Source organism: Morchella importuna, assembly GCF_003444635.1.
Source record: "Morchella importuna strain M04M26 chromosome Unknown Morimp01GS058, whole genome shotgun sequence".
Lineage (NCBI taxonomy): Eukaryota > Fungi > Ascomycota > Pezizomycetes > Pezizales > Morchellaceae > Morchella > Morchella importuna.
In genome coordinates, this window is record NW_025763455.1 from 115,848 (window position 1) to 141,784 (window position 25,937).

At 47.5% G+C, this 25,937-nt stretch overlaps 6 protein-coding genes across 6 annotated transcripts; 1 reads left to right on the forward strand and 5 right to left on the reverse strand.

Moving 5' to 3' along the window:
• Nucleotides 1-719: 719 nt before the first annotated feature.
• On the reverse strand, nt 720-4,167 carry LAJ45_11166 (uncharacterized protein; the record flags this gene model as incomplete). The annotated part of the gene is made up of 12 exons (XM_046120676.1): nt 720-785; nt 860-897; nt 967-992; nt 1,220-1,295; nt 1,367-1,381; nt 2,096-3,007; nt 3,063-3,180; nt 3,230-3,391; nt 3,459-3,605; nt 3,663-3,782; nt 3,851-3,955; nt 4,012-4,167. 12 exons carry the CDS (start codon nt 4,165-4,167, stop codon nt 720-722), a joined length of 1,941 nt encoding a protein of 646 aa, XP_045966133.1.
• A 2,930-nt stretch (nt 4,168-7,097) lies between these two features.
• On the reverse strand, nt 7,098-7,983 carry LAJ45_11167 (uncharacterized protein; the record flags this gene model as incomplete). Its single annotated transcript, XM_046120677.1, has 3 exons — nt 7,098-7,475; nt 7,541-7,821; nt 7,872-7,983. The coding sequence occupies 3 exons, from the start codon at nt 7,981-7,983 to the stop codon at nt 7,098-7,100; spliced, it is 771 nt and encodes a 256-aa protein (XP_045966134.1).
• A 5,630-nt stretch (nt 7,984-13,613) lies between these two features.
• On the reverse strand, nt 13,614-16,061 carry LAJ45_11168 (uncharacterized protein; the record flags this gene model as incomplete). The annotated part of the gene is made up of 3 exons (XM_046120678.1): nt 13,614-14,876; nt 14,957-15,322; nt 15,456-16,061. The coding sequence occupies 3 exons, from the start codon at nt 16,059-16,061 to the stop codon at nt 13,614-13,616; spliced, it is 2,235 nt and encodes a 744-aa protein (XP_045966135.1).
• Nucleotides 16,062-18,377: 2,316 nt separating this feature from the next.
• Nucleotides 18,378-18,901, reverse strand: LAJ45_11169 (uncharacterized protein; the record flags this gene model as incomplete). The annotated part of the gene is made up of 2 exons (XM_046120679.1): nt 18,378-18,691; nt 18,748-18,901. The coding sequence occupies 2 exons, from the start codon at nt 18,899-18,901 to the stop codon at nt 18,378-18,380; spliced, it is 468 nt and encodes a 155-aa protein (XP_045966136.1).
• Nucleotides 18,902-23,042: 4,141 nt separating this feature from the next.
• Nucleotides 23,043-23,471, reverse strand: LAJ45_11170 (uncharacterized protein; the record flags this gene model as incomplete). Its single annotated transcript, XM_046120680.1, has 1 exon — nt 23,043-23,471. One exon carries the CDS (start codon nt 23,469-23,471, stop codon nt 23,043-23,045), a length of 429 nt encoding a protein of 142 aa, XP_045966137.1.
• A 1,403-nt stretch (nt 23,472-24,874) lies between these two features.
• LAJ45_11171 (uncharacterized protein) lies at nt 24,875-25,347 on the forward strand (the record flags this gene model as incomplete). The annotated part of the gene is made up of 2 exons (XM_046120681.1): nt 24,875-25,140; nt 25,221-25,347. The coding sequence occupies 2 exons, from the start codon at nt 24,875-24,877 to the stop codon at nt 25,345-25,347; spliced, it is 393 nt and encodes a 130-aa protein (XP_045966138.1).
• Nucleotides 25,348-25,937: the final 590 nt, after the last annotated feature.

A 25,937-nucleotide genomic window follows, 5' to 3' on the forward strand; every position in this document is an offset into this window, starting at 1 on the left:
GATGGTGATCTTGCAATTGCAATGGGGGATCTCGGGGATCTTTTGGACGGCTATTTATGGAATCAACTACATATCATCCTACTTACTACTTTACGCTTGATCTTGTTTCCTTGCTTGCCTGCTCGGAATACTCCAGGGTATTGGGGACATATTGCGATGCATCAATTCTTTCTTTCACTCGGCATGCGGGGTATCTCTGCGCGTTAATGGGAGCGAGTGAGAATTACATATCTCATTCATTCTCATGATGTCGATGAGCAAGAATTAGCAAGCAGCAAGCAGCAAGGCCGGGCGGCTGAAGATGTTTTTGGACGGGACAACATCGGGCGAACTGCACCATACATTCTTGACGGCCTCGTCTTGTCTATCCACCCACTGGCTAGTTGCACTGTCGTTATCGGCATTAAGATTGGGGGGGAGAAGGCATCATATCATTCACTACTCTGAACGGCAGGAATGTTTCGGAGGTGAGGTGGGCCGACCAATGGCATTGCCGGCCGAATCAGGGCCACAGTCAAATCAGATCAAGCTTTACATACATGTAGCTAGAGCAGAAGACGTTCTTTTTTTTTCTTCTCAGCCCGTTGAAACGAGAAGGGAAGGGAAGGGAAGCTGGCAAGGGAAGGGAGCGAGCGAGTGATGGATGCAATGTCCTTCGGGCCGACGGCGATCATCAACGGCGGCGGCAGAGGCACTCTGGCATGTTGATTGCCTATGTGTTAAGAGCAGAGCGCTTTTTTACATCTGTTAGACTTGATGCTGTTGTTAACTGACATGACATGGCACTTAAGCATAACTAACGCATCAAGTTGCCTGTTATCTTGGCTGCTAGACTCGTAAAGTGGGAGTACCTGCCTACATGTTGTCCTAGAGGAGAGGCTGCTTCCTTTGGGTATTCTAGAGAGGCAAAGAACAACACGATATACATATGCAGAGGCGCAACCGGGGGCCAACAGGGATCCATACCGACATGCAAGGGGGTTGCCAAGAAGCTGGGAAGACACATAAGATGTGTGAAGTCTGCCTACATAACCTACTCTAGAGTAAAGTACTCCGCTGTCTGTATTCTAGAGCATGTACGTATGTGGGCCCCAGGGGGGGATCTAAAAACAGCGGGTTCATTTCAGGTACCCGAGACCGAAGATGAGCTGGTTGGTGCTGATGATAGTCGGCGGTGTCATGTCAGTAGTGCTGATCACGGCGTATCACTCGGGTTCACGAAACAGCGATTTCGGCAGTTGTAGGCGATGTCGCGTGGTTGGGTGGAAGGAGGGTATGCGGTCTCAGTCTGCCGGCTGCATGGGTTGTGTGGGGGTTAGAGCAGAATACCAACTTACAGCGACAACTACAGATACTCTAGACAGACCTGGATGTTTGTGCACTGGGGAAGTTTAAAGAAGACTGGACTCGTCACTAGAGCCTAGCTGCGCAGAGTTGTAGGGGACGTGTGTGGTAGAGTATGGCTGCCACGTTTGATGGGCTCGCTTGGCAGTGGGAAAAGAAAGGTGTGTGGATGAATGGTTGGATTTATACGTGGGCCCGGGTTGGTGGGGGGGGGGGGGGGGTGGTGATGGTGGGATGGAGGTCGATAGCTTATCGGTGCTGTCAAAGAGCTGGAGGACTCCGCTCTATCAATACTATCTGGCCTTAACCTTTACTTTAATTTGTTGTAACTCTGGAACACTTTTCCTTTTGTTTGTCTAGGTAGCTTTAGATCAGCCATCATCGCCAACTGGTCCTCATTGCACAGCTGCCATCCATCATGATTTGCTCGCCCAACCAGGTCGTCGATATCTTGTCTGGAGCTCTCTATCACCACATGTAGTCTCTTGATTCATCCACAGCGGTAAAGTTTCTATCAACCTTTATATATTGCCGTTATATAGGCCGAGACTTATAGACTATAGGTAAAGTATTAAACACATATCCGAAAACAATGCAATCTAAATAGAATTAAAAGAAACCAAGGAACCAAAAAAAAAAAAAAAAAAACGAGATCCAACAACACAAACTCCGCTAATAGCCAACAGATATAACCCTACTCATAAACTCCGTCCCAAACCAAGCTATACACAGGTCCTCGCTCCCTCCCCACCCTCCGTCACCGAGCTCAAAATGGCAGCGTCTATTGCAGTCTGCACTGCAGGTAGTTCCACCTTCGTCTTCCCAACTCCTGCCGTCACCACCTTCGAAGAAAGAGTGACCGACGTGGTTAACGGATCCCGCCTATTCAGTCCCTTATACCTTGCTAGCCCCAACCCGCCCTTCGCCGGCATCGTCCCCAGCTCTAGCACTAGAAACGACTCTAGTACCCACACCGCCCCCGTATCCACGGGTTCCTGGAACGCCGCTAGTAGCCGGAAATCATACCGGCTCCCTTTCTCCTGTATACATCTGTAATGCGCCGTTCTGACACTCTTCTTCTCAATCTCCGCCAGATGTTGAGCCACCCGCCGTCCAACGCCAGCACCCCCGCAACTCCGTGTCTCCGCAAATGGGGGGTCAGTGGGGCGTCCCCGTAGCGCCCGCTTCACAGATCGGCATTTCCCGGAGAGGCTACTGGCGCCGCCGATATAGACGCCGAAAGAGCCGTTGGGCTGTGTGATCACGTTCATATAGCAGCCTTGGTTGGGGACGAGGCAATCCTTTTGGAGTTTCCCGTAGTTGGTGATGTGGCCGGTAGAACCGGTGTTGATGAGACATTTTGTGGCAGGGAGAACGGCGGCGGCTATGAGGCGGTAGGCCGTGGAGAACGGGGTTGTGGCGAGGAATTGTTTGACTTCGAGGGAAGCGGGGAGCGTCGAGGTCTGTAGGCGGGAGTAGTAGTAGAGAAGGATTTGGCGGAGACGGTCGTGGAAGTGGTCCTTGGGGATGCGGCCGGCCTTTTTGGACTTTTTCTTTTTCTTTGGGATAATTGCGAACTCTGCGGGTGTGGAGGTTTGTGCGGAGATTACGCTTAGATCTGGGGTACCAAGATCTGGGGTATCAATATCTGGGGTATCAATATCTAGTGTACCAAGTTAGCTACTTGGACATGCTAATATTTAGCTAAAATTACTTACCCTGCGTAGTACCGAACAGAGGTTCTAGATTCACTTTTGCTAAGTCACTTGGCCTCGGAGTTCGGTCCCTGCTGGGGAAGGCTTTATTATTCTTGGCTTTTACGCATACAGGCTCCTTCTAAAGTTCATATCAGCTCACATTCTCATATTTCTTGGATTTATCATACATTCTTTCCCACGCTCTCTTCTGCCGCTTCCTGTGGTAAAGCTTGCTTATCTTTATTGCTTTTCTTTCCGGATTTTTTGGGCGCCGCGGCAGTCTCGGTCGATAGAGACATATCCAAAAGCTCTGTTTTTTTAACATCCTTATCGGTACTCTTCTCCAGTTTCTACGTTACATCACCATGCATTAGTTATCACCTCCCGCATATTATAGCAGATGATAGAATAGTATACCTTTGATACAGTGGGTTTTTGCTGAGCTTTGGGTTTTTTCTCGGCCTTGGGTTTGGGCGTTACGACCTCCTCTGATACGGATTTATCGAAAAAGCCGACCTTCGTGGAACCATTAGTCTTATTGACCTCTGTTATTCTTTTTAGCTCCTACACCTTATGTTAGTCAGCTTCTTCTTCACGTGGAGTGCTGAAGATTCAGCGTACCTTAATGATCCTGGATTCCAGCTGAGCTCTCTGCACTGACCCCTTTTCGGGCGCTGAGATCCCCTTTGGCAGGGACATATCAAAATAGTTGGTTCCTGCAGCTTGACGAGACTTGATGGCCTAGCTTCCATATTAGCTAATCCTGGACTATATGCTGGTTTGATATAGATATATATATACAACTATACCTTTGCTACATTCCCCAGTGTGCTCTTTGCAACATCAGGCGATAAGGATGTATCAAAAAACTCTGTTTTAGTAACATGTTTACCGGTCTTTGCTTTCCCCAGCTCCTGTACACGTACATGTCAGATATCACCTAATATATATAGCTGTTTATGTAGCTTACCTTTAATATAGCACCCGGGGATTTCTTGGCATTTCCGGCCCGGAGTATCTCAGAGTGTCGAAACTGTGTTCGAGGATAGGTACTAAACTTCAGGTTCTGAACTGTCTGGCTTAACTGGCGCTGGACCGGAGAGAAGCGTGTAAAGAGTCTGAACATGATCGACAATAAAACAATAAGGACACTGATAAGAATATATCGCAACAGCCACGAGACAAGAACCACAAGCTCGGTATATCTGGTCTCAAGTCTCTGGGCTCCAGGTTTGTATATAGAATCGATCTCTTCCTTCCTTCCTTCTTTATCTTATATAGAATGGAATACCTCAACCCCCCCCCTTAACCTGCATCCAGTAGTTTCCGCCGGTGTCTTTGCTGCTGCGGTAAGGCCCTCCTTTTCTTGAATATCAAAACTTAAGACCTGTATTGGGGGGTTTGTAGGTACAGGGCAGCATATGCGCATGCCCAAAGCGTAGGATCGTTGGCTCCCATGCCATGAATACCGAATGAGACCACATGATCCGGGGCTCAAATATAATCTCAAGTAGAGTAATCCACATATGATGTACCATCCATCATCCCCTTACTTCCAGCTCGTAGAGTCATCGACCAGATAGCCCCATGTATGTACATCCTATTGGCGCACCCAAGCACTGCCTCTGTCGCGCTATTCGCCCAGGCCAATGAAACATGAGGCTCAGCGGCTAGCTAGCTATGTACAGTACCGTACTGTAGTTATGTAGCTCTAGGTAGCCATTTCCCCCCCGCCAAATTCAGGCGGCAAGTTTTACACGCCGGCGGCGCAGAACGAGGCTCCGAGATGTACATAAGATTGAAATATAACCCGTCGCAGCAAATCACAGCAAACAACCCCCTTAATTTGGAGCATGTGATAAGTGTGTAACCCTAACCCTGGTGAGATAGCCGCGTGATTGGTGCGGATGTCGTCGATGGTTTATGGGGAGATGCTGGTGGTTGGAAATTGGAGGTTGAGGCTGTTAGTTGGAAACGCCGATGCATGGTGAGCGAGCGAGCGAGGTGAGGCTCTCTGGATGGGTACGTCAAGGCTGGATATAATATAATGCAAGCTGTGACCGGCCTAGCTAGCTTGGATGCTGGCAGGTTCTGTGGGCGGGGGTATGTGCTTCTGGTGAGATTTGAGAAGTTGAAGTACCGGGAGATTATATTAAGGGCCCGTTCGGACAACCCAATAATCTAGATTATTGGCGATAATCTGACGGATTATCGACTTTTGGATTATCACAATAATCTATGCTGTTCGTGCAATTGAATAATCCAACATTCGGAACTCCTGATTATCCCAATAATCCGCCAAGAAAACAATCACCTTCGGAGGTAATTATTCCCACACAATGCAGATATCCTGAGAGCTAACGTTATCCGGACATGTAGATTATCCACTTATTATGAGTATTATGATTATCACTTCCGCTACCTGATAATCCAGTCTGTCCAATAACCCGAAGAAATATTCTAAGGTTGTCCGAACGGGCCCTAATAGTTGATGGCTGTTGCTGGTGTGGTTGCGTTGCGACGTTGGGTGGTGAGACTTAGTCATGGAATATCACTCGACAAAGTAGTTGGGTCTTGGTCGGTTATTTTTTTTTTTTTTTTGTTTAATTCATTAATTGCATGCAAGTCTTGGTCGGTTATCGAAGGGCGCGCACTAGGTACGGGAACATACATGTATCCTTTTGACTATTGGCCTAGACGAAAAACGATTGATTAGGTGGTTTTAGGTGCCAACAACTTACCTTTTTGAGATGAAGTGGCTATTGCAAGTTCTGTAATGGCCCGTGATTGTAACTTCAAAAAATGAAAAGATAGATAGTCGACCTGTAGTTTCTTATGACCACCTACAGACTTCCGTGTGCTTTCCTATTTTGATGGGTGAAGTATTTCTAGCGTGGGAGCGGAGTTTGGCGAGGGAGATATGTTTAGTCGGGATTTGGGACTGGAGTGTTGGCTGCTTAAATATTACCGCTGATGTGAATGCATGTTGTTGAAAATGGGGAAAGGATGAACAGGAGAAGAAGGAGAAGAGGAAGAGGAAGTGATCGCCGTAAGTACATGTATATACTAGAGCTTTTATGTTACGTTGTTCCGCGGTGTTTCCCTATGTTTTAATTACACTACATGTAATTTTTCTCTGTTATCAGCGTTTCGCCGGTCTATCTTATGTTATAATAATGATTTACTTCTGTTTATTGCGACGCTTAGCTGGGTCGCAATACTGTGGGGGTATTCGAGGGGTTTGTATTGATGATTTTCCTAATATATTATTACAATTACGTTGATTGTTTTATCACGTCTTAGAATTGGCAGCGGCATGAAATCGATCAAAATAAACTGTCAACGGAGAAAGTGCGAGTGATAATACATGACGAAAACCAAGACACCCCAGCTCAGAGTATCACTGTTCATAGTCCGCCATATGCAGACTAAAGCAACTGCAAAACATGGCTCGACTGGAACTTCTATTTAAATAGAGTTTGAGGGACGATCTTGGCGTCAGAGATATGGTTAAATCTAAAAATGTCTCCTGTCCCTGAAAAAAGAGCCCCTGTATCCCTTACCGGAGGACCCAACCTGGTTTAAGCGCTCCGGAGCTATCCACGTCTGGCTCGTATTACAAAACAGGTGGTCGATCGACGTCATAAGGACATCCATGAGAATTGACCTCATGGGCCACCTCACCTCTTGTGTTAACTCTTCTTAAGTACGCCCATCATCACTCTATTGAGAGCAACAGGATTACCATTCACAGGTCATCATGAGCAGATCATCATACAACGGAACAGTAGAGTTCAGTAATCGTCCCCAAAACTCCAGTTCTCCTATTCACAGCCGATTACTCACATTAGGCCTTTAGTTATATGTTTAACAATGGAACCAGATATTTAAGTTTAAAATTTATCATATTATTCGTTAAAACGGTTTCTCCATTTCCAACCAATAATTACAATACTATTCATCATCGGCTAAGATCAAAAACGTTCTAAAAGGAAAGGCATCAAAAAGCAGGAACGCAAGGAAATAATTGACAAAGGAAACTACTAAACTCTCCGTCTATTTGTACCAATTGGCCTGAGGATCTCCCAAACAGTCTCCAAGGGTAACAAATCTGTACCCTTTCGACGTGCCATAGTCAAGCATATACTTCGTAAGAGTGTGGACGGTTTGCTCGTGGATATCATGGCCAATGGCTAGGTATGATGATGATGCTGAGTTGCCGCCATCTAGAGCCGACTTATACCTGTTTTGTGAGTTGGCTATCAGGGATGGCGAGTCGTTGTTGTAGTCATCCGTGTCAAGGTCAAAGTACACGATGTGGTAGCCCATGTCTTGCATGGTAGCCACACAGGCGCTGCCACACGAAGAGTATGGAGGCCTCATGTAAGATGGGACTACGCCTATGATATTTCGAAAGGCTTCCTCATTTCTCGTCTATATTTCCACCCAAATCAGTAAGCTGCTTATCATCGCTTTATACAGAAAGAGAATTTAATTACCATCTGTCTTCTCCTATCATCTTCTGCCAATGTCGATAGATCCAGATGATCCCATGTGTGACTGGCAATCTGGTGGCCACTTGCATACTGTCTCTTGATTATATCGGTCCACTGTTGGGTGGCATCGATGGCGCCTTTGCCGTTATTGTTTCCTGTGATGAAGAAGGTGACCTTTACGCCATAACTATCCAGGATATCCAGAATGTCGGAGGTATACTTGTCAGGACCATCATCGAAGGTGAGAGCAATGGTACCCGGCACAGTACAGTCGTTTATTACAGCTGCTGTAATGTTAATATGAATTAATAATGATGGAGAATGGATGTTTTACTTGGACCGCTAAATGCTCGGGGGAATATGGAAGAGCTAGTAGGGTGGGCGAGCGATAGGCCGGCTGAGAGAAGCTGGAGTAGAGCAATTGCTCCAATATTGTTGAAAAACATGATAAAAGAGGTAGAAGAAGCGGAATTATATGGGTGTAACTTGCAATAGGGCTCTGATGCTCTTTGAGATTAAACCGATTGCTCTGGACTGTCCTGTCTGGATGAAGATGAATAGTCGGGGGAGAGGTCTGCCTTTAAAGCTTTTTCACATTCCCAAAATAACCAATATTTATAGGACTCGCGTTCTATAGCTTGAAACAGAATCCTTGATCGGGATAACACTGGTATGTATCGACCAGTGCTTTTACAAAAGACCCTTTGTAATAATCCTGCCGCCGCAGTTTTGGGTACGATCAGCTACTTAGTTGCACTTACAATTGCGGCACGGAGGTACCTACTCGTGCTTTACCTACAATTCATCACAGCAATGACTACAAGGCAGGGATCGCATCTTGTACAAGACACGACATCCATACTGTTTTTACCTATCACTATGGCATGCTAACATGCATGAGCACATCAACGAATGAATTGCGCATGTAGGGCTGGATCCGATGTATGTGATCAATGAATTCGGATGATTCTGCCCAAAAGGTCAAGGGAATGGTGCTATTCCTGCCCGATGGTGATGCGTTTTCCTCTACTTACTTGCCCTGCTTACTTACATTAACATTCCTGACAGAGTGTTTTGGCGAATCGCATATATCTGCGTACGAAACTTGCCCTCAAGGCTAGGTAGTTGAAGAGGAATAAACCGACAATGCTTGTAATTATTGCCCACTTGGCAGATTTGGCCAACCATAAGTACCTGGTTGTTTTTCAGTTGGTGGCTAATATTCTACTAGGCCGGGATTTCTCTTTCTTTCCCTGGATCATGGAGTAGGTACATACTTTGCCTTAGGCTCTCTGAATTGCATGGTACACACCCAGTTGGGAGAAATACTTACAGATGGCCGTTGCGTCACATCATTGATGCTTGCAAGTCGAAAAAGAACAAAGAATGCAGCCATTGAGACAACGCCAAGTTCGCTTTGGCTCGGCATGAAAGACTGACCGCAGAGATATTATTCTGCCGATAAAAAGGTACCAACATGATCAACAATAACAATGATGATACTGCCAACATATCGGCTGGGACCTACAGGTCTGATACTGTCGTTTCTTCTTAAAAATAGTTATTTGTAGGTATTCTGTTCTACGTAAGCCGAGCCTCCGGGGGTAGTCCCGTACCGCGCGCGGTTCGTAGTGCTGAAAATCCTTGTGCGAAAGTTTATAAGGAATCCCGTCTTCTCCACGTTTCTGGGCGATTAGGCTCCCTGATTGATCTACGTACAATAATTCTACATAAAATCGGTGGGTGCCAAGCTTCCGCTGCAAGTTCGCGGACGAACATGCGCTGGACCACATTAACAGAGCTGACTGAGTCTGAGTGTTATGTAGTATGCTTTAGCTACTACATGTCTAGGAGGGTACTCTGCTCTTACCATTCCTTAGTCTTTATTTTACTCGGGTTCTCGTGGGGAATGAATGCCAGCAAAGAGAGACATCGGGTTTCACTCGATAAATCTCCGGAGGTAAAGAAAAAAACGGAATAACACTCTGTTTGAAGCTTCTGTTTGATGTGATGTCCGGACTACATAATGCAATGTTACTGGTTCTGGTTTCACGCTAACCCAAAGACCCGATTAGGCAATTGTGCTGTTCGATTCTCTTTCGGGGTATCAGAGACATTAGAAGTGCATTTCGTGTTCGTAGATCCCGAACAACACACTCTGGATTTACGTCCCCTCGCCTAGCATACTAAACACCGTTCTTTCCTCCAATGGTGCTCTAGATTGTCTAAAGTACCTGACTGGGCTATATTTGGCAAAAGCTTGTTTCGTCCAAAGAAATAAAATGAGTCTCACTAAAGATTTCTTTCTACTCTAACTCATTCTCCTAGACTGCCACCACACACAAAGCTACATGTACAATCTACATACCTAGTTCATGTAATCCAGTTCATAAAATACCAACACTTCGGAACCGAGTTTATTTTAGATTACACACAGGTATCTGCATGTGAAAAGTCGACATTCAAGGCTGAAAGAAAAAAGCACTTCAACGATTGGGTCACCCTTCACAAATTTTAAACGTGACAGTCTTTTTTGTGATCGGCCTACTGTATGTAGAGGAGTTATGACCGTCGTACAACATGAAGTCGCATGTGGCTGATGAATGAGTGGATGGGACACGCTGGCATGAGCACAGGGTAGAGTATGTACAGTACGATGCCAGTCGTGAGCGTCAAGCGCAACCAGATTTCCACAACCTTTTCACGGCGGGTTGGTACACAAGATATTAAATATCAAATTATTGTTATTTATCTACTATACAAAAATCCAGCTCTCCAAAGGATCAATTGTGGTTGCTGTGCTGGTACCCGTGATGGTTCGGGGGGCGTTGCGACGCCGCGCCTGACGCTCACGACTGGCATCGTACTGTACATGTAGGTACTAATTCTCTCGTTTACTCCAGCGTTCTCTCTACTAATCACGAGTTACAGCCTCCACAAAACCAAGTACTAGAGTGTACTTTGTATTCTGCCGATCGAAATGAGCTTGAAATCCTTCTTTCTTTTGCGCGGGGAATGGAGAAGGGCGCGGTATTTTTCAGCTTCTTTGAGCAGCGGCTGCGTTGGTGGGGTATATGCGGGAAGTACCATGCCTATGCTATCGCTTCCCAAGGTACTCGACATATGTACGGGAAATCTTTGGAAATTTGATAATTGATATAATATCATATCCCATGAGCGGATATACTTCTACCCCTCATTTGACGCCATTAATTATTCCGGGCAGAAGTGGAGCTCGCCGAAAGCCTGGTTGGTTTATCTGTCGAGTGATATTACGTGAAGAAATGAGTGAGCCGGTCAGCCGTATTGCAGAGAGCTGAACTATGATCCAGCTATTATAAGATTGAGAGATTTTTCTTCTTGGTTAGAAAAGGAATCATGATCCATGACTGGAGAATTTCTCGGGGGGTTATATTCCTACATATGGCTACTTCATTACTTCCAAATCTCTACGCCTTTCGCGTACTCTTTGCTGTACCCATATGTACTCACATGTACCTCCAGAGAACATTCAATGTCAGCAAGAGTGCAAAAGTGCACGATAGCCACACTTGTCACGGCCACAGCATGTGATTCGCGTTACTCTGTTCCTAAAATAGTAAAGGAAAGCGAGTGGTAGTCCTCCAACGTCGTTGGGCTAAGCTTCACAATAGTGCTGTTTCCCAGGGCAGAGCATCCTGCCTCTTCTGTGCACCTGGGCCAATAAACGATCGTCGAACCATGGTTCTGATTGCACTTGGATGCGAAGCTTTGGAGCAGGAGTGATGTTCAAAAGACCTTTTTGGGAAAAGACTAGGTAGCTGGGGTGACGGCCAATCAGTGGATATCGAGCAGGGTATGGGCGTGCAGATGGTAGAGTGGTGTGTTTCTTTCCGCTTTGAGTGGCAGAAAACGTTGACCTACTCTAACTCAACGGTCAGGATATCTCTGAAGTCCACCGCGGTACTGTGGATCACGTAGATCGTTGGCTCCTGTTCAATCTAAAGTGCTGCAGATCTGCCTGTGTTGATGTAGGCTGTCGTGCTCCCGCAAGTGCGATGTTTCCCTTTATGCAACTCTATAAATTCATCCATGCATTCTCAGTTCTGCTTATAGCCGAATCTAACGATCTTTGTAAGCAAAGGTCGACGCCTCCAAGTCCGAGTTTTCTAGAGAGGGTGTGCTACTTTTGTACTAGACTGAAGCGGTCATTTTCTGCTCCATCAAGGAAGTTCATCTGTAGACCAAGGACGACGTCCAACCAAAGTTTAATATTTCAACTCTATCCCAATAGAATCTAAGCCCGTTAGCGAAAGGGAAATAAAGGCTGTGTGATGTAGTCTTCCTGTGGCTTGTGTCTTTTGGGAGTGTCGTTATTAGGCCTTGTCCGTTACTAAAAATGACACCACACATAAGTAACTTCATGACATAACTAGACGGGCTAGATTCAGGCACACTTCACTCCATGAGTAGATGGCCGTCCATGCACGTCTTAATAAATCTATTTCGTGAATAGGCGAGAATAGGCCGCATGTATCTGCTACAGACGTCTTATAATTAGCCCTGGTCTTAAGAATATCAATCTCACTTAACCCAGACCTCTCTCACGTGAACTTCGTGACAAGAGTGCCCGACCTTCTTCCAGCTGTATGGGACGGATTCCATGCTATTGAGCCCAAGCTGATGGAGGTCCCGGGGAGCCCAGACGTTCTTAAAGGATACATGGAGCTTTAATGTGATGAACGTGTAGTCGTGCGTGGGCTTGGCAGAACTTGACGGTACGGGGGGTGTAAGTGAAAAGTGGCCGACCTGGCCTGGGCGCCGCGGTGAAAGCTTTCCATAAAACTCTATCATGTTCGTCTACCCCTCTTTCTTTCTTTCTTTCTTTCTCTCCTCTTCAATCATTACTTCTTCGTCTTAACAGGCTCTGCGGTGAACTGAGCCTCAGGGATGGCCTCGCCGACCCTAGCCATGCATTCTTTCTATATATGAGTCAAGCGTCAGGATTATATCTTTAAATATCACTGTTAATATCTTCTATGCTGTTATTCTCATTTTCACCACTTCGGCGAATCACGGTCCCATGAACAACTACAGGGGATCATACATGCAGTATAACCCCATTCCCAAAAGAGGTCGACTCACAGAATATATATTCTTTCATGTGATATACAAAGACAGCTCCACGGTACATCCTATTGGTATTAGGCTGTGAAATGGCCTTCCTACACCATGATTGTGTACGGCATTGTACATGTGGTGCTAACGTTACTGCGCCAGCGTACATACATGTTAATAGCGCAGTGATTTCAGGCAAAGATATCGGCTAACATATATTAGCGATTTGTCTGCTATAATTTCCGAAGGCAGGTGGTTGCTCTAAGTCACGCTAGATAGCAGGAGCACAAGGAAGTCACTCGCAAACCCGCTGAGTTTCTCCCCAGCGCGTCCTCAATCCGTCATCATAGACCTTCTATTATCAAATAGTTACCTAATAAATCAATATAGTAACGGTAACGGGGTTTGTTACGGCTTATACTCGATGTAGAGTTAATTAAAGTTAAGAAATCGCGGATAGAGCTTCAGTCACAGTATCTCACTCGCAGCACGAAGGATATATCATCACCACCTATCACTCACTAGCTAACCGCCGAACTCACTTGGCAATCGATCATCAACCCAGTTGTTGTCAAACTAGAAATCCTATTGTATACTCATCCCAAGACTATGATACAAGCATCCAGGCCGGCCAGCTAGCCAGCCAGCTCCCTACGTGACCCTAAGAAGAAGAATAAAACGAAAGAATAGTGGAGATAAAATAAAGGAAACCTTTGACAACCCACATACCCGAAGAAAAAGCCGTACAAGAAAGAGATGCGAGACAAGAAATGAGAGATGAGAGAACAAAAACCAAACCCGTTTAACTCCCGAGGCCTTAATAATCCATCCCCGTCCGTTACCCTCCGATAAATATGCTATAAAACGAAAATCATGAAACTCAACTTTTTTTTTTTCTTTCCCTGGGAACCCTAATATAAAATTATAGAAAGAAGAGGAGGAGAAAGAAACCGAAATATCACGAATGGACTGGCCAGGGTTAGCCAAACCATCCGCCACCATCACCACTTCCCAGCCCGCCATACCCGTCCATCGCACCCATACCTCCCATGCCCACAAACGGCGCCCCTTCGTCTGTACCGGTCACTGCCGGATCCGGTACCGGCTGTAGCTGCGGAGGCGGCGGGGGCGGTATTTTATTTACTACTTTCTCGGTACTGGGCTTCATGCGTAGTGCCTTCTGCGTGGTATCTACCACTGCCATTTTCCCGTTCCTACTACCCTTAGGCCTGCCCCGCTTCCGCTTCTCTATAGGCGCGTCTTGAACAGCAGCTGTCATAGCCGCGGTAGCGGACGCAAGAAGCGATAGGTCTGCCGTTGAGATGGCGGGGTCTTCGCTGCTGTTATCAGCTTCCTCTACTTCTTCATCATCGTCTTCTCCCTCGCCATCATCATCTATAAGATTAGGCTCGGTGTACTGCGTCCAGAACGAGCTCTGATCAACGCCTAGCCCTGTAGGATCATGGGTGCTCTGTGCATGCTCATTCATGAGTTGTTGCTCAGGGCCTGTGCTTTGCTGGATTACGGGTTGCTGTTGGTCTTTGAGAGCTGGCTGACTCATTTGCATAACCTTACTGCGGGTTTTACTGCCCTTAGGACGACCACGTTTCCGTTTAGGCGGTTCATCGGATTGCGATGTGGACTCGGTTTGTGGGTATCCCGACTGAGCAGGTGGAGAAGGTTGGGTGAGTTCATAACCGCTGAGCGCAGTTTCTGGTAGCACCCAGCTATCACTGTCACTACTCTTTGCCACTTCTGCTTCTTTGGTGTCAGAAGTCTTCTTTCGCTTCTTCCCAATCTCCTCACTAATCTTCCTCCCTTTGCCTGGCTTGAGACCTAGTTTTTCCCGGACACCGGGCTCGGTAGTATGTTTTCCCACAAAACACCATCCACCAGTTCGATCATCTTCTTTCCGCGGCCACATCAGTAACTGATCTGATGTGCTCTGTACTTCACGGCCACAGCACTTCCATTTCCAAGTTGTTTTATAATTGTTTTTACGTCGTGGAAGAGTCACAGCTTCAAGCCCTTGTTCAAAGGTCTTGAATTGGTGCTTTACTGCGCAGGTCGCCTCTGATGAGGGATCGGATGCTGGAGTTGCGCGCCAGGTGGGATTGAAGTCCTTCAGGCATCGCGTGCATTGTACGAGTTTATCAGCCGCATTCTTTCCTCGGGTGGGACCTAGTATCACGGGTGCTGGTATTTGTGCAGGCGGTATTAGGGGTTGCTGCTGCTGAAGTTGCTGTGGTTGCGCAAATGGCAAGGGGGGTGGTGCCATAGCTTGCTGCTGTAGCCCCCCGCGGGGCTCGCCGCTATAGGTACAGGGGCTGATGTGCCATCATTCATCTTCGCCTTCTTTCCCGGTGGCCTACCGCGCTTCTTCTTCGGCGGCTCCTGGGTAGCGTTTCCATTCTGACTAGCAGGAGCTGGCGCTGGTGGCGGCGGGAATACCTCCCCAATCCGCCGCAGGAGACTGCCTTCTGCAAGGGAGGGCCATTGCATCAGCGCATCCGTAATTGTTTTGACTATGCTGTCGGGTGAGTGTTGGCGGAATATGCCGAGGACCCTGGAAAGCTCCCATACAGCTTCTTGAGGAACAGTTGCTGGGTCGAAGGGCTTGACAGCCCCTCCAGCGGTACCGGTGGCTGCAGTCATTGGTGACGGGGCCAGTGGGCGCTGCTGCATGCCCTAGATGATTCCCCAAAATCAACACACACCCCTCAGGGGAAAAAGAAAAAAGGGCATGTCGGTTGATCCAAGGAGACAAAAGGAAAGAAAAAAACAAGCGGAATAAACAAAAGAGGGCTTAGGGTTCACCCACAGTTCCTGGTTTCGACATCATAAGAAGCTGCTGTTGCTGCTGTTGCTGTTGCTGTTGCTGCGGCGAGGCAACAGCAACCTTCTGCAAAACACCTCTACCTGAGCCTGCTGCGGCTGCGACCATAGTACTAGTTTGCTGCGGACCCGACCCCTCCATGTCCATATGCATCACCGAGAAACTCCCCTGCCTTGCATTACCTGATGGCGATGACCCACCACCAGCGCCAGTACTAATATTCACACCACCAGCGCCATTCAAATTCGCTGAACGTCCATTCATCATCACTGGAGACATCGCTGCGGGTGTAGTGGGCGTGGGCGTATCGGACCAAGGAGAGGGCACAAAGTCAGTAACGCGAAACCTCGAACACTGTCCAGCAGGGGCAGACGCAGATGATGGAGACGCTGCAGGTGAAGGGTTTTCGGCGCGGTTGAACTCTGTTAAGCGGAACCTATGGAATTGCGCAGCAGCAGCAGAGACGGGGTGGCCACTGTTGGACTTTGAGGAAGAAGTGCTCTTTGTAGATATTGGATGTGGTGGATCCGGGCGCGAGGGCGCTGCTGTGGAATCGTCACGAGGTGCTATCGCGGTGGTCGGTTTGGCCATTTTTTTTAGGGAGGGGGGACACCCGGTGTTGTTCTCGTTCTCGTCGTCGTCGATGGGGAATCAGTCAGCAAATCAAATTGGACTCGAGTCGAAGTTTCTTCTTGTGTAAGTAGGTAGAAGATGATCTTTGGGGGATCTGCTGATGCCTGATGCTTGAGAGAATGAAGGAAGAAGGGGTAGAAGAAAGGTTACAAGAATGACCACTGGGGGGTGTTAAAGAAAAGGTGATGGTTGCATCCAGGGACAGGTAAAGGAACTAGTTAATTGTCACGATATGTTGTTTTGGAGCGAGTGACACGGTGAGAGATCCGGGGGGGGGGGGGGGGGTTGGACCAGACAAGGGGCGTCGGTATCTCTCTTTTTTTTCCCTCTCTCTCGGGGCGAGGTGTTCTTTCTCTATCCTCAGTCTCTCTTCTCCTTCCCGACCTCTCTCCTGTCTCTCTTTCTCTCGGCGAATAGCCTTGGGGGGGGGGGGGGGGGCACGGTATTGGATTGGACACGGAACGGGATTGCACCAGTAACAGGGAGGCAGGCAAGTAGGGTAAGCAAAAGCAAGGTAGGAAGGGTACAGTGCTTCCGTCTCCTCTTGCTTGCTAAGTAAGTAACTTGTAGAGTGTGTACTGTACGTATGGGTCTGGTCTGGTATGTATGTATGGTACTCTATTTGTGCCGATGTAGAGTACACAGTAAGTAAGAGTTGTTGGGGGGGGGGGGGGGGTAGAGGGATGGAGGATTGATTAGGATTAGGAGCGAGAGGGGAGGTTGGCGGGAGTATGGTGGTTTGTGGTCGGTCGCATGCGGCATCGACAGACATCGCCGGATGGGATGGAGCGATGGGCTCGGCCTGCCTGTGTTACACTCACTCTAAATCACTCTGCCCTTCTTCCACTCTGCCTGCTCTAGCTCATGCTCAGCAAAGCAATATGTAGGTACTTCCCTACTCGAGTGCTACAACCTACACAACTTGACAGGTTGATAACGGTTGGGGGTCAGACTGGGCTGGGAACTGGGATGGGGGGAAACTACTAAGGAGACCAATTAGGATTGTTCTTGAAGAGATAATTTCTTTTCTTTTTCCTCTTCTTCATCGCCAATTCGATGCCCAGAGTGATGAGGGGAGGGGGGGAAAACTAGAGCGAGAGCAGAGAGCGTTGCTTCACAGCTGCTAAGCCTTACACACACATGCTCTGGGTTAACTCATCGCGATGCCGCAGTAGAGTATGTAGGGCTAGGGGTTGTGTTTGTCTGGGTGGGTGTGGTGGATGGGTGGTGTGTGGGTTTGTGCAAATGTGGTGTGTGTGAGATTGGAGGTAGAGACACACGATAGCTGCTGAACCTGAGGAGGAACCATCGAGTCGGATGCCTGACTTGCCATCCCGACTGGACTGGATTTGACTGCATTGTCTTTCTCTGCTCAGAGCATAACACCGCCCCCCCCCCCCCCCCCAAATCTCCATTCCTAAATACATACCCACCCAGACCTGTTTTCTATCACACCAATCCATCCATTCATTCATCTCCGGCCCCCAATCCAGCAGAGCGGACTACTGGAATACATACATAGTAATAACTCTCAAGGGCAGGATCGTAGAGAAAGAGCAGAAATCACACCTCCGCTTCCGCGGTGACCAGTCTTCGGGGTCCCGAGAAGGGGGAACTCCCTCGCGTACAACCCCGCACTCGCTTCTCTTTTATGTAGACCCCTTTTTAGTCTTGGTCTGTTCTTGGTATCATGTGATGGGGTACTATTCTTGGACGACAACGAGTAAAGTACCAAACGGTTTCTTCTTCTGCTTGGATAGGTACAGATGTGCTTTGTGTAGCACAGTGTTTTGTTTTTCCGAGAAGAGAAAAAAAAAAAAAAAACCTAAAGCGGGGCTCGTCCGGTTGGCATATGTATGCGCCGAATTAACCTCTAGCTTGCCTACCTTGTTGAAGTGGTACGCGTGATATCCATCTTCAACTCTTCGATCGTGAATTTTACTTCCTGATACCCACTACCCTCCAACTTCAACTCCGATTCAACGAAAGAGAGAAAGACATATGAACGAGGGTCCGTTACCACCCTTTAACCGGCATCGACCTGTATAACCCATCGCAATAGAAAGTACTCAACACATCACCTGCCTTCTTGCTGTTATAAATAATAGTGAGCAAGTCGAGTCGTCCTGCTGCCTGTAGCACAGCGCATTTCCGGTCACGGTTTTGCTCCCGGCCAGGAGAGGTGTATATGTATGGGATGGAACATGTTGGTGCCGATATCACTACATGTAGGGAAAGGATCGTTTGCTCGATCATAGTCGCCTCAGACTGGTGTCATGAGAGATACCGGACGGACCAAATTGATAGTTTGTACACCAGAAACACCGAAACGATCGGGATGACCATGAGGAAACCATACAGAACCATCGCTCCAATGACGAGGCGGAGGACGACGTTTGCAATCTCTCTCACTCCTCCCGTCTTGCGATCGCATAGCCTGGTTGTTGCGTTGGTGGTAGAACTGGTAGTGGTATTCTGGACATAACTGTGCGGTTTAGATCTAGCTCCCCTTGGACAGGAACCACCACTACAATCATAAACTGGGCTTTTATTCTGCTGTATATTGCAGTAGGTGGTAGGAGTGTTGTCTGGTTTGGATGCTTAGCTGGAGCGACTTGCCTGGCAGATTAATGGATTGACTTACAGTCCCATAGTGACGGCTCTTTAAGGGATGAATACTGGGAGATACTATGAGTGTCTTTCTGCTCTCCGCTAAATACTGGAGTGATAGTCCAAGATTTTGCGCTGGTAGGGAAGGCGAATAGAATCACCGTAAAAAGAAAACTGATAGTCAACATTGAAGAGGGAGTTAGGGAAAATAGAACCTGACTTGCACCGGTATGCTCTTAGTTATATATCGGGACGCGTGGACACCGACAATAGGTTGTTTGCTGTTCTTCTCTTTTGTCGCGAGTTTCCAGATTCTTTGGAATTTGGATCAGGGGGAAAACCTGTGTTGTGCTGTTCCATGCATGTCAGCTCAGCCCTAACTAGCCTCCCCACGTGTATGATATAGACATTAGATGTGGCTGCACCTAGGCGAATCAAAGCCAGCAAACAATGTCTTGATAATAAAATTTCCATTTTATATAAACACCCCTTTCACTTTATGATGTGGGGCGTCTTTGATTCCAGTTAGGCCGGCGATTTCCCTTCATGTTGAATTTGGCTGCTCGAGGCAGGAGTATAGTCGCTTGTTCGCCGTGGCCTCCGTATCTGTCAAATAATCCGTTTCCTCAACCTATATAATAAACAGGTATAAGTGGCAGGTGGCATACGCCATAGTTTATACTTTATGCGACCATTCTGTACCTAGAATCAGAAATGAAATGACTTCACACACAGTGGCAGGTGGCGATTTGATCATAGAATATCACTCGCCTATATGATGTAATACCAGGGCGAAAAGTTGATTGAAGTGCGAACCACCACATGATAAGGGCCGTATGTGACTAGACCAGCAAATTTGTCCGAGTGCTCTGAGATAAGCCCATGCTATGGGCTAGCTATAGACCAGCACCATGACTTAACAAAATAGAGGTTCTGTAGTGGTTTGTTCCGGGGCCGAGTTATAAGCAGATGGGTAATGTTGTTACACATACTTATCGGTATCTGGGACACTAGAACTGAGTAGGGTACATCTATATCTTCATCGAACCAAGGCTTTCATACCATGTTAAATTTCCAATGAACCCTCTCTTTTCTCGTGCCAATGCAACTTTACGTCATGTATATCGTAAGGGGCCGGGGTATTCTCTATTCTTTGAAATTAGCTATCTATGCGAAATTTCTCTGGGGTGTGGCTGGCCCTGAAGGATAGAAATCTAACATAAATACTATGTAAATTGAACCTCTGTTGTATTAAATGCATCAGAACTCCACTAGTCCACTCCATCGTAGAGATCTAAAATGTAGGTATTATAATTACCCTAGTCTTACTTCGGTAGCCCTGGTTTAGTTGTCGATACCGCGGACCATCGATGGGCTACATGTATGTAGATTATGGCGTCCTTGTGGGTTATAGGTGGATTCACCCAATCGAAAGCTAAGGGGAGGACCAGAAGGGAGAGAGACGTCTCTAGCATGTTAGTGGCTACTGTGTAGCGATCTATGATAGCTAACTGCGCCGTCGGCCTGCATTTTCTTGAAGCCACGCAGCCACCCGTACTACTTTAAATCTCTACCGTTAGGCTTTAGCGGGGTACTGCATGCAACCATAGCCTCAAGTGAGCTGCGGACAACATTCCTTCTTTCAATGGACTCTGGCCCCCATAATTTCGCATGTAGAGTAAGTCTGCGCACGTGTTTGCATGGATCATCGCCCTAGATCTTCGGACCTCTCCCGAGATTGTAGCTATATGAACTCCAATATGGCCTGTTGAATATTGATGCAGATATGGGTAGTTTATTCCATTCTGGGATTCCCGAAGGACTGCAATATATTGGAGGCAACCAAGAGCTACAAGCTTGAAGCTTGGCCTCTAACAACCGCAACCGCAGCCACAATTACAACCACAACCGCGACCACAATCGTAACTGCAGCCGCGGCGAACATTTTCCAGGGTTGGATGCTGGCACATACTCGCTCCTTGGCTAACGCATATCAGGAGCTCCTAATTTGATATAATAAATCAAAAGGGCTTGAAAGTGGAGTTAAGCTACTTTTGAACACTACAGGTCAGAGAGTTAATTGTGGTATGTAGCATACATATATGCATATATATGTCTGGATTATCAATTAACTACCCAAACAGACGCCCTCACCACCACCGGAACGCCCCCCTCAGTGGAACAACTAAGCCTAAGAAGGAAAATATCGTCGTTATAACTGGCCTCCTAACCTCTGAGCCGGTTTTCCTCACCAAATATCAACCAATAAACATATGTTCCAGTAAGGGGGTCATGTTCCAGTGGAAGGGGAGGCGTCTATTGAAGCCCCTTCTCCTTCGGAGGATAAACTAAATACATGGCCAGCAAGTATTTCTCAGCTCTGCTTTCTACCTCAAATTTCGACAGCAACAGCCTCCATCATGAATATGATCTTTCTGATTCTTCGTCTAATTCCGGTTGGTCTAGATCTATTCTTCGGTTCTAATGTCTGATCTCCTAGACAGACCCCAAGGCGTTGACAGATCTCTACAAGCCTTGACTTGAATATAGCGTTGTTGACGTTGGTAGCACCAGGTAAGCGCCCCTAGCTGTTCTTCATATAACGATGGATAATGATGGTCTCGTTTATGTGTATAAGCCTTATAGGATCGAAAAGAACCCATGCAGGAACGGTAGCGATAGTATAGAACTCCCGGTGAAGTCGAAGCTTCGAAATACTACTCAAGGGCCGAATCTGTTGGGTATAAACATTTATGTGGCCATCCGTTTCTCTCTTAAGCTTAGTCGACAGCTATGATAGGCTTGATCAGTGGATGTGCTGATATGACGCTCTCTGAGGGGCCTCTTCTTGCCAACTGGTCTGAATGGTTTAAAAACTGTCCGTCCGTCAGAGGAAGAGCTCTAATCCGCAACGGCATCTCAAAAGGTATCAAATGGATCGGGGACATCAGCTTGAGTTAGGTATAGAAACTCCATAAAACAGATATGGATTTGTTAGAACAAGGATATTTTACATCAATTAGTGTAATTCACCGCTGAAAAATGAAATTATTGAACCCCTCACATAACGCCGCATTGATCTTATTGTGGATCTTATAGCTTAGCAAGTACCGTGCACGCGGTTGAAAGCTGCAGGCAATAAACCACCAAAAACCATTTACTAAGCGCTCTGTCACTATCATATACGTGCAGCCTCTGACTTTCATAAACCAAGTAACCCCAACTATGGACCTTCCACTTGTGTTTGGCAGCGTCATGGTTAAAGTCCAGGGATGGGGTGAAAGAAGTAACTGTATCTTCTTTCCTCTACGATTTCTGTGGTATTGGGAGTGGGCAGATGTTTCCGAGTCATGAGATATCACTCGGGTTTATAACCTATGCAGGGGCGACGAACGGTTCTCACGGTGGAAGGTACCATAATAAGATGGTGAGCTATCTAAGAAGGGAACTATAGTAGACGCTTTTTGTAGTTTGATCTAAGGGTGGTAAGTCATGATTAAGATCTTCGATGGGCAATCAAACAAAGGTAGTTTGGATATTGAGTCTTGTGATACTTATGATCTTGGGAGCCATGTCAAGTCATGATTGAATAGAAAGATATTTAGTATACAAACATACACCAAATACTTATATGCATAATACCAAGTGGCTACAAGAGGTTGGTGGGCCATACCGATGTAGATTGTCATGGTATGAGGGTTAGGTATCCATACCCTCACCGTATACATAATCGCAGCTTGAACTATCTTAGCTTCTCTCTCAGTATTTGGTCTTTAAAACATTTTCAGGCCATATTATAGTAGATACATGGTCACGATAGATTGTTCACGACCAGCTGCGGGTTGGTTTATATAACCTACTCCAACGTCAGAATAACAAAGTAGGGAAGCAATACTACTCATCGAATCAATTAATTTTATACACTCCTAGCTCCTTACAAATATATATGTAGCAAGTTGTAGTGATTATATCACGCACACTCGATTGTTTCGTTCAATCGTAAAGCATACCTATATTCGTTTCAAAGAAACAAGACAAAATAAACATATCGCATCTATATCCATGATCCCTTAAACTGCCATTGACCCGCGCCAAAATGCTCCCGGTTGCAAACAAACGCTGAAACGAAACAAAAAGAACCCGCAATATAAACAAGAAACACATCCCCGCGGACATGAACCATGAACCATGAACGAACCCAAGCTAGGTAGCTCCCAGAGCCCCCCCCCCCCCCCCCCCAGAATCCATAAGTAATAATCATTTACTCATTTACTCATAACCCATTACCCCCAAGCTCCCACATGCACAACCACCACCCCCCACATCTCCTCACAGCACCCCTCCCACGACCCCCACCACCAACCCCACCGTCCCCCACAACCACCACCCTCCGCCCCGCCCGCGCCCCGCCCCCGACCCGTCACTCGCCGGCGCAGGTATCTGATACTTTGTCAGGTTCTGCGGAATGACATAGCCCGTGCACGCGCTCTGGTACGGGCAGCATGCAATGGTGCCCAGGCTGTCGAACGTGCACACGGTATTGACGGGGCAGCAGACCTCGGGGTGCTCCACAGTGTTGCAGGACAGGTAGCCGTCGCGGCAGACCGGCGGCGCGAACGGGTTGGTGGTGTCTGCTTGGGCTGCAGCTGCTGCTGTTGCTGATGCTGACTGGAGGAGGAGGAGGAGGAGTGAGAGGAGGAGTGAGAGGAGCGAAGGGAAGAGTGGGGAGAAGAGTGGGGAGAGTGGGGAGAGTCGCATGTTGGGTGCAGGTGTGCTGATCAGAGTGGGTTATGTGGATGATGATAGGTATATGTAGGCTGTTCTCGATGATCTCTAGCTCTCGTCTGATCTCACAATCTCTCTCTCTCGCTCTCTCCAGCAGGTATGTCGCTCTCTATGGCTGCGACTAAAGAGCAGCACCGCACTCTAAATACAATAGCCCCCCCAGCTCCAGCTCCAGCTCCAGCCGATTGGGCTGGTCTGGGCGCTTATATTCTGGTTCATGGTGTTGTTGTTCCAGCTTGTTGTCACCCGTCTTGCGCGGGCTATCATTGGCCGTCCTCCTCGGGCTGGCCAGGCACCCGTTGCCCAGCAACCGTGGTATACGGTCCGCCCTGCACGCACTGCAGTGCCGAAACGGCGGATGTGTCAGGCATGGTTGGGAGGGGCCAATCATTGACATTGGGGTTGGAGAAACTAGATGGTGGCGTTCTGTGGGTTAAGCCACGGAGAGTCGAGCCACCGATAAATGGCACCTTTATATAAACAGTCTTATGACTATATTTTAAGCGCATGGTGGCTATTATGATAGCTGGGGACTACTCAAATTCTCTATCGGCTTGCTGGGACTCGATATATAAGCGATTTCTATGGAAAACCTTGAAGCTTTCACCTTCAAAACTGGCCGCGCCATAGTTAAAGCTAGCATTGTGGGGCGACGTTTTAGCTATTCCTTGGGAAGCACGACTAAAGAACTGAACATCAAGTTAACGAGGATACCTGTTATCGGTGTTTATGTTTTTATGCTTCTGTGGTAAACAAATAGTGATAAAGCTATCGACGTCAACAACCAAGCTCTTGTGTTCCCTGTCTCACCTTCTAATCCCGAGATGCACACACTCGATCGAGTGACCACTCATGTGGCCATGGTGCCTGTTAATATATTGGCTCCCCGCTATTCGATAAGAACTCGACGCTGGATTTACCCCTGCGTTAATATTTACTTTGTTAACTATATGTTCTCACCTATATGATCTGCTGCCAAGTGATGCTTAAACATACTAGGTGATTGAATCATGAAGCCTTAATATGCGGAGCTGGAGACCACAATATTATTGTCCCAACGACAACCAGACAGATGTTATGAAAACCTTACCCACAGCCTCACACACATCCTCCAGCTCCACCGACTCAGTTCAGCTCTAAATCGCATCACCGATCCCCTCGGCCAAAAACCCTGCTTCTTCCTCAGTCACCAGGCACTCCAGTCCTGATCCCAACCACGACCACCCCCTCGCTTACGTAACACCCGCCAACCCCTTTCGGCGCCCGCATCACAACCTCACTCCCACACCCGCACGCCATCTCCCCCACTACCACCTCACCTACCTCACCCGCACCGCAATCTCCACTCCACACTCCACACACAACACTACAAAGCCATGCCCGCCCTCCGCGCACCACCGACGCTCTCGCTGCTCTCGCGCGCGTCAACGACTACCTCGCTGACACACCTGTACCCCACGCCGCTCACGCGCTCCATGTCGTCGTCCCACGGCTCCCATTACGACCCGCCCACCGGCTGGTTCCTGGGCGTCCCGCCGGGGGAGAAGCAGGCGAAGGAAGGGTGGGAAGGGATCTGGTATTGGGGATTCTTTGGGGGGCTGTTTGCGGCCGGAGTGGCGTACGCTTATAAGCCGGATACATCGTAAGTTTTTCTTTCTCTTGCCCTTTTTTTGATAGTGGGTGATAGTGGATGGGTGCTGATTGTGGTGGGTGGGCGTGTAGGATTCAGAGTTGGGCGCTGGAAGAGGCGAGGAGGAGGCTTGAGGCCGAGGGCATCATTGAGGACTCGACGAAGGGGCAGAAGTCGTTGCTGCGTACGGTGTCGGGGAGTCTGCCGCCGAGGCATTGAGTCGGGTGCTATCTGCCATAGCACGAAACAATCACACCCCCCACACACCCGGTATTATAAACGCAGCAGCAACAGCACCTTCTTCATCATCAAGTCATGTACGGAAGCAAAGCAAAGCAACCACAATGAATTTTTTTTCTTTCTTGCTCGTCTGTCCTGTCATGATTGTGGTGAGACTACCGCCCTGTATAGAGATTGAGAGATTGAGAGAGAGAGAGAGATTGATTCTACCCCCCGCCCCTTGTGCTTTTGTTTCTTTTCCCTTTCCTTTCTTGCTTTTCTTTCTTATGTTTGTTATATTGCTTTCCCTGCTTTTATTGCTGCTTTACGTCCTTCGCTCGTTCATTCTAGTACATGTTTTTTCAAGTCTAATTTGCCCCAGGATGGGATGGGATGGGATGGTATGGGATGGTATGGTATGGTATGGCGATGATGGGATGAGAGGGTGGTATTGCTTTGTCTGACATAGAGCCTGGAAGAAGAAACTATACCGAATTATCACTCACTCACTCACTCACTCATTAACTATATATGCTGCGGATAGGATAGATTAGAAAGGTTGGGATTGGGGATGGTATATAGGGGTTTCG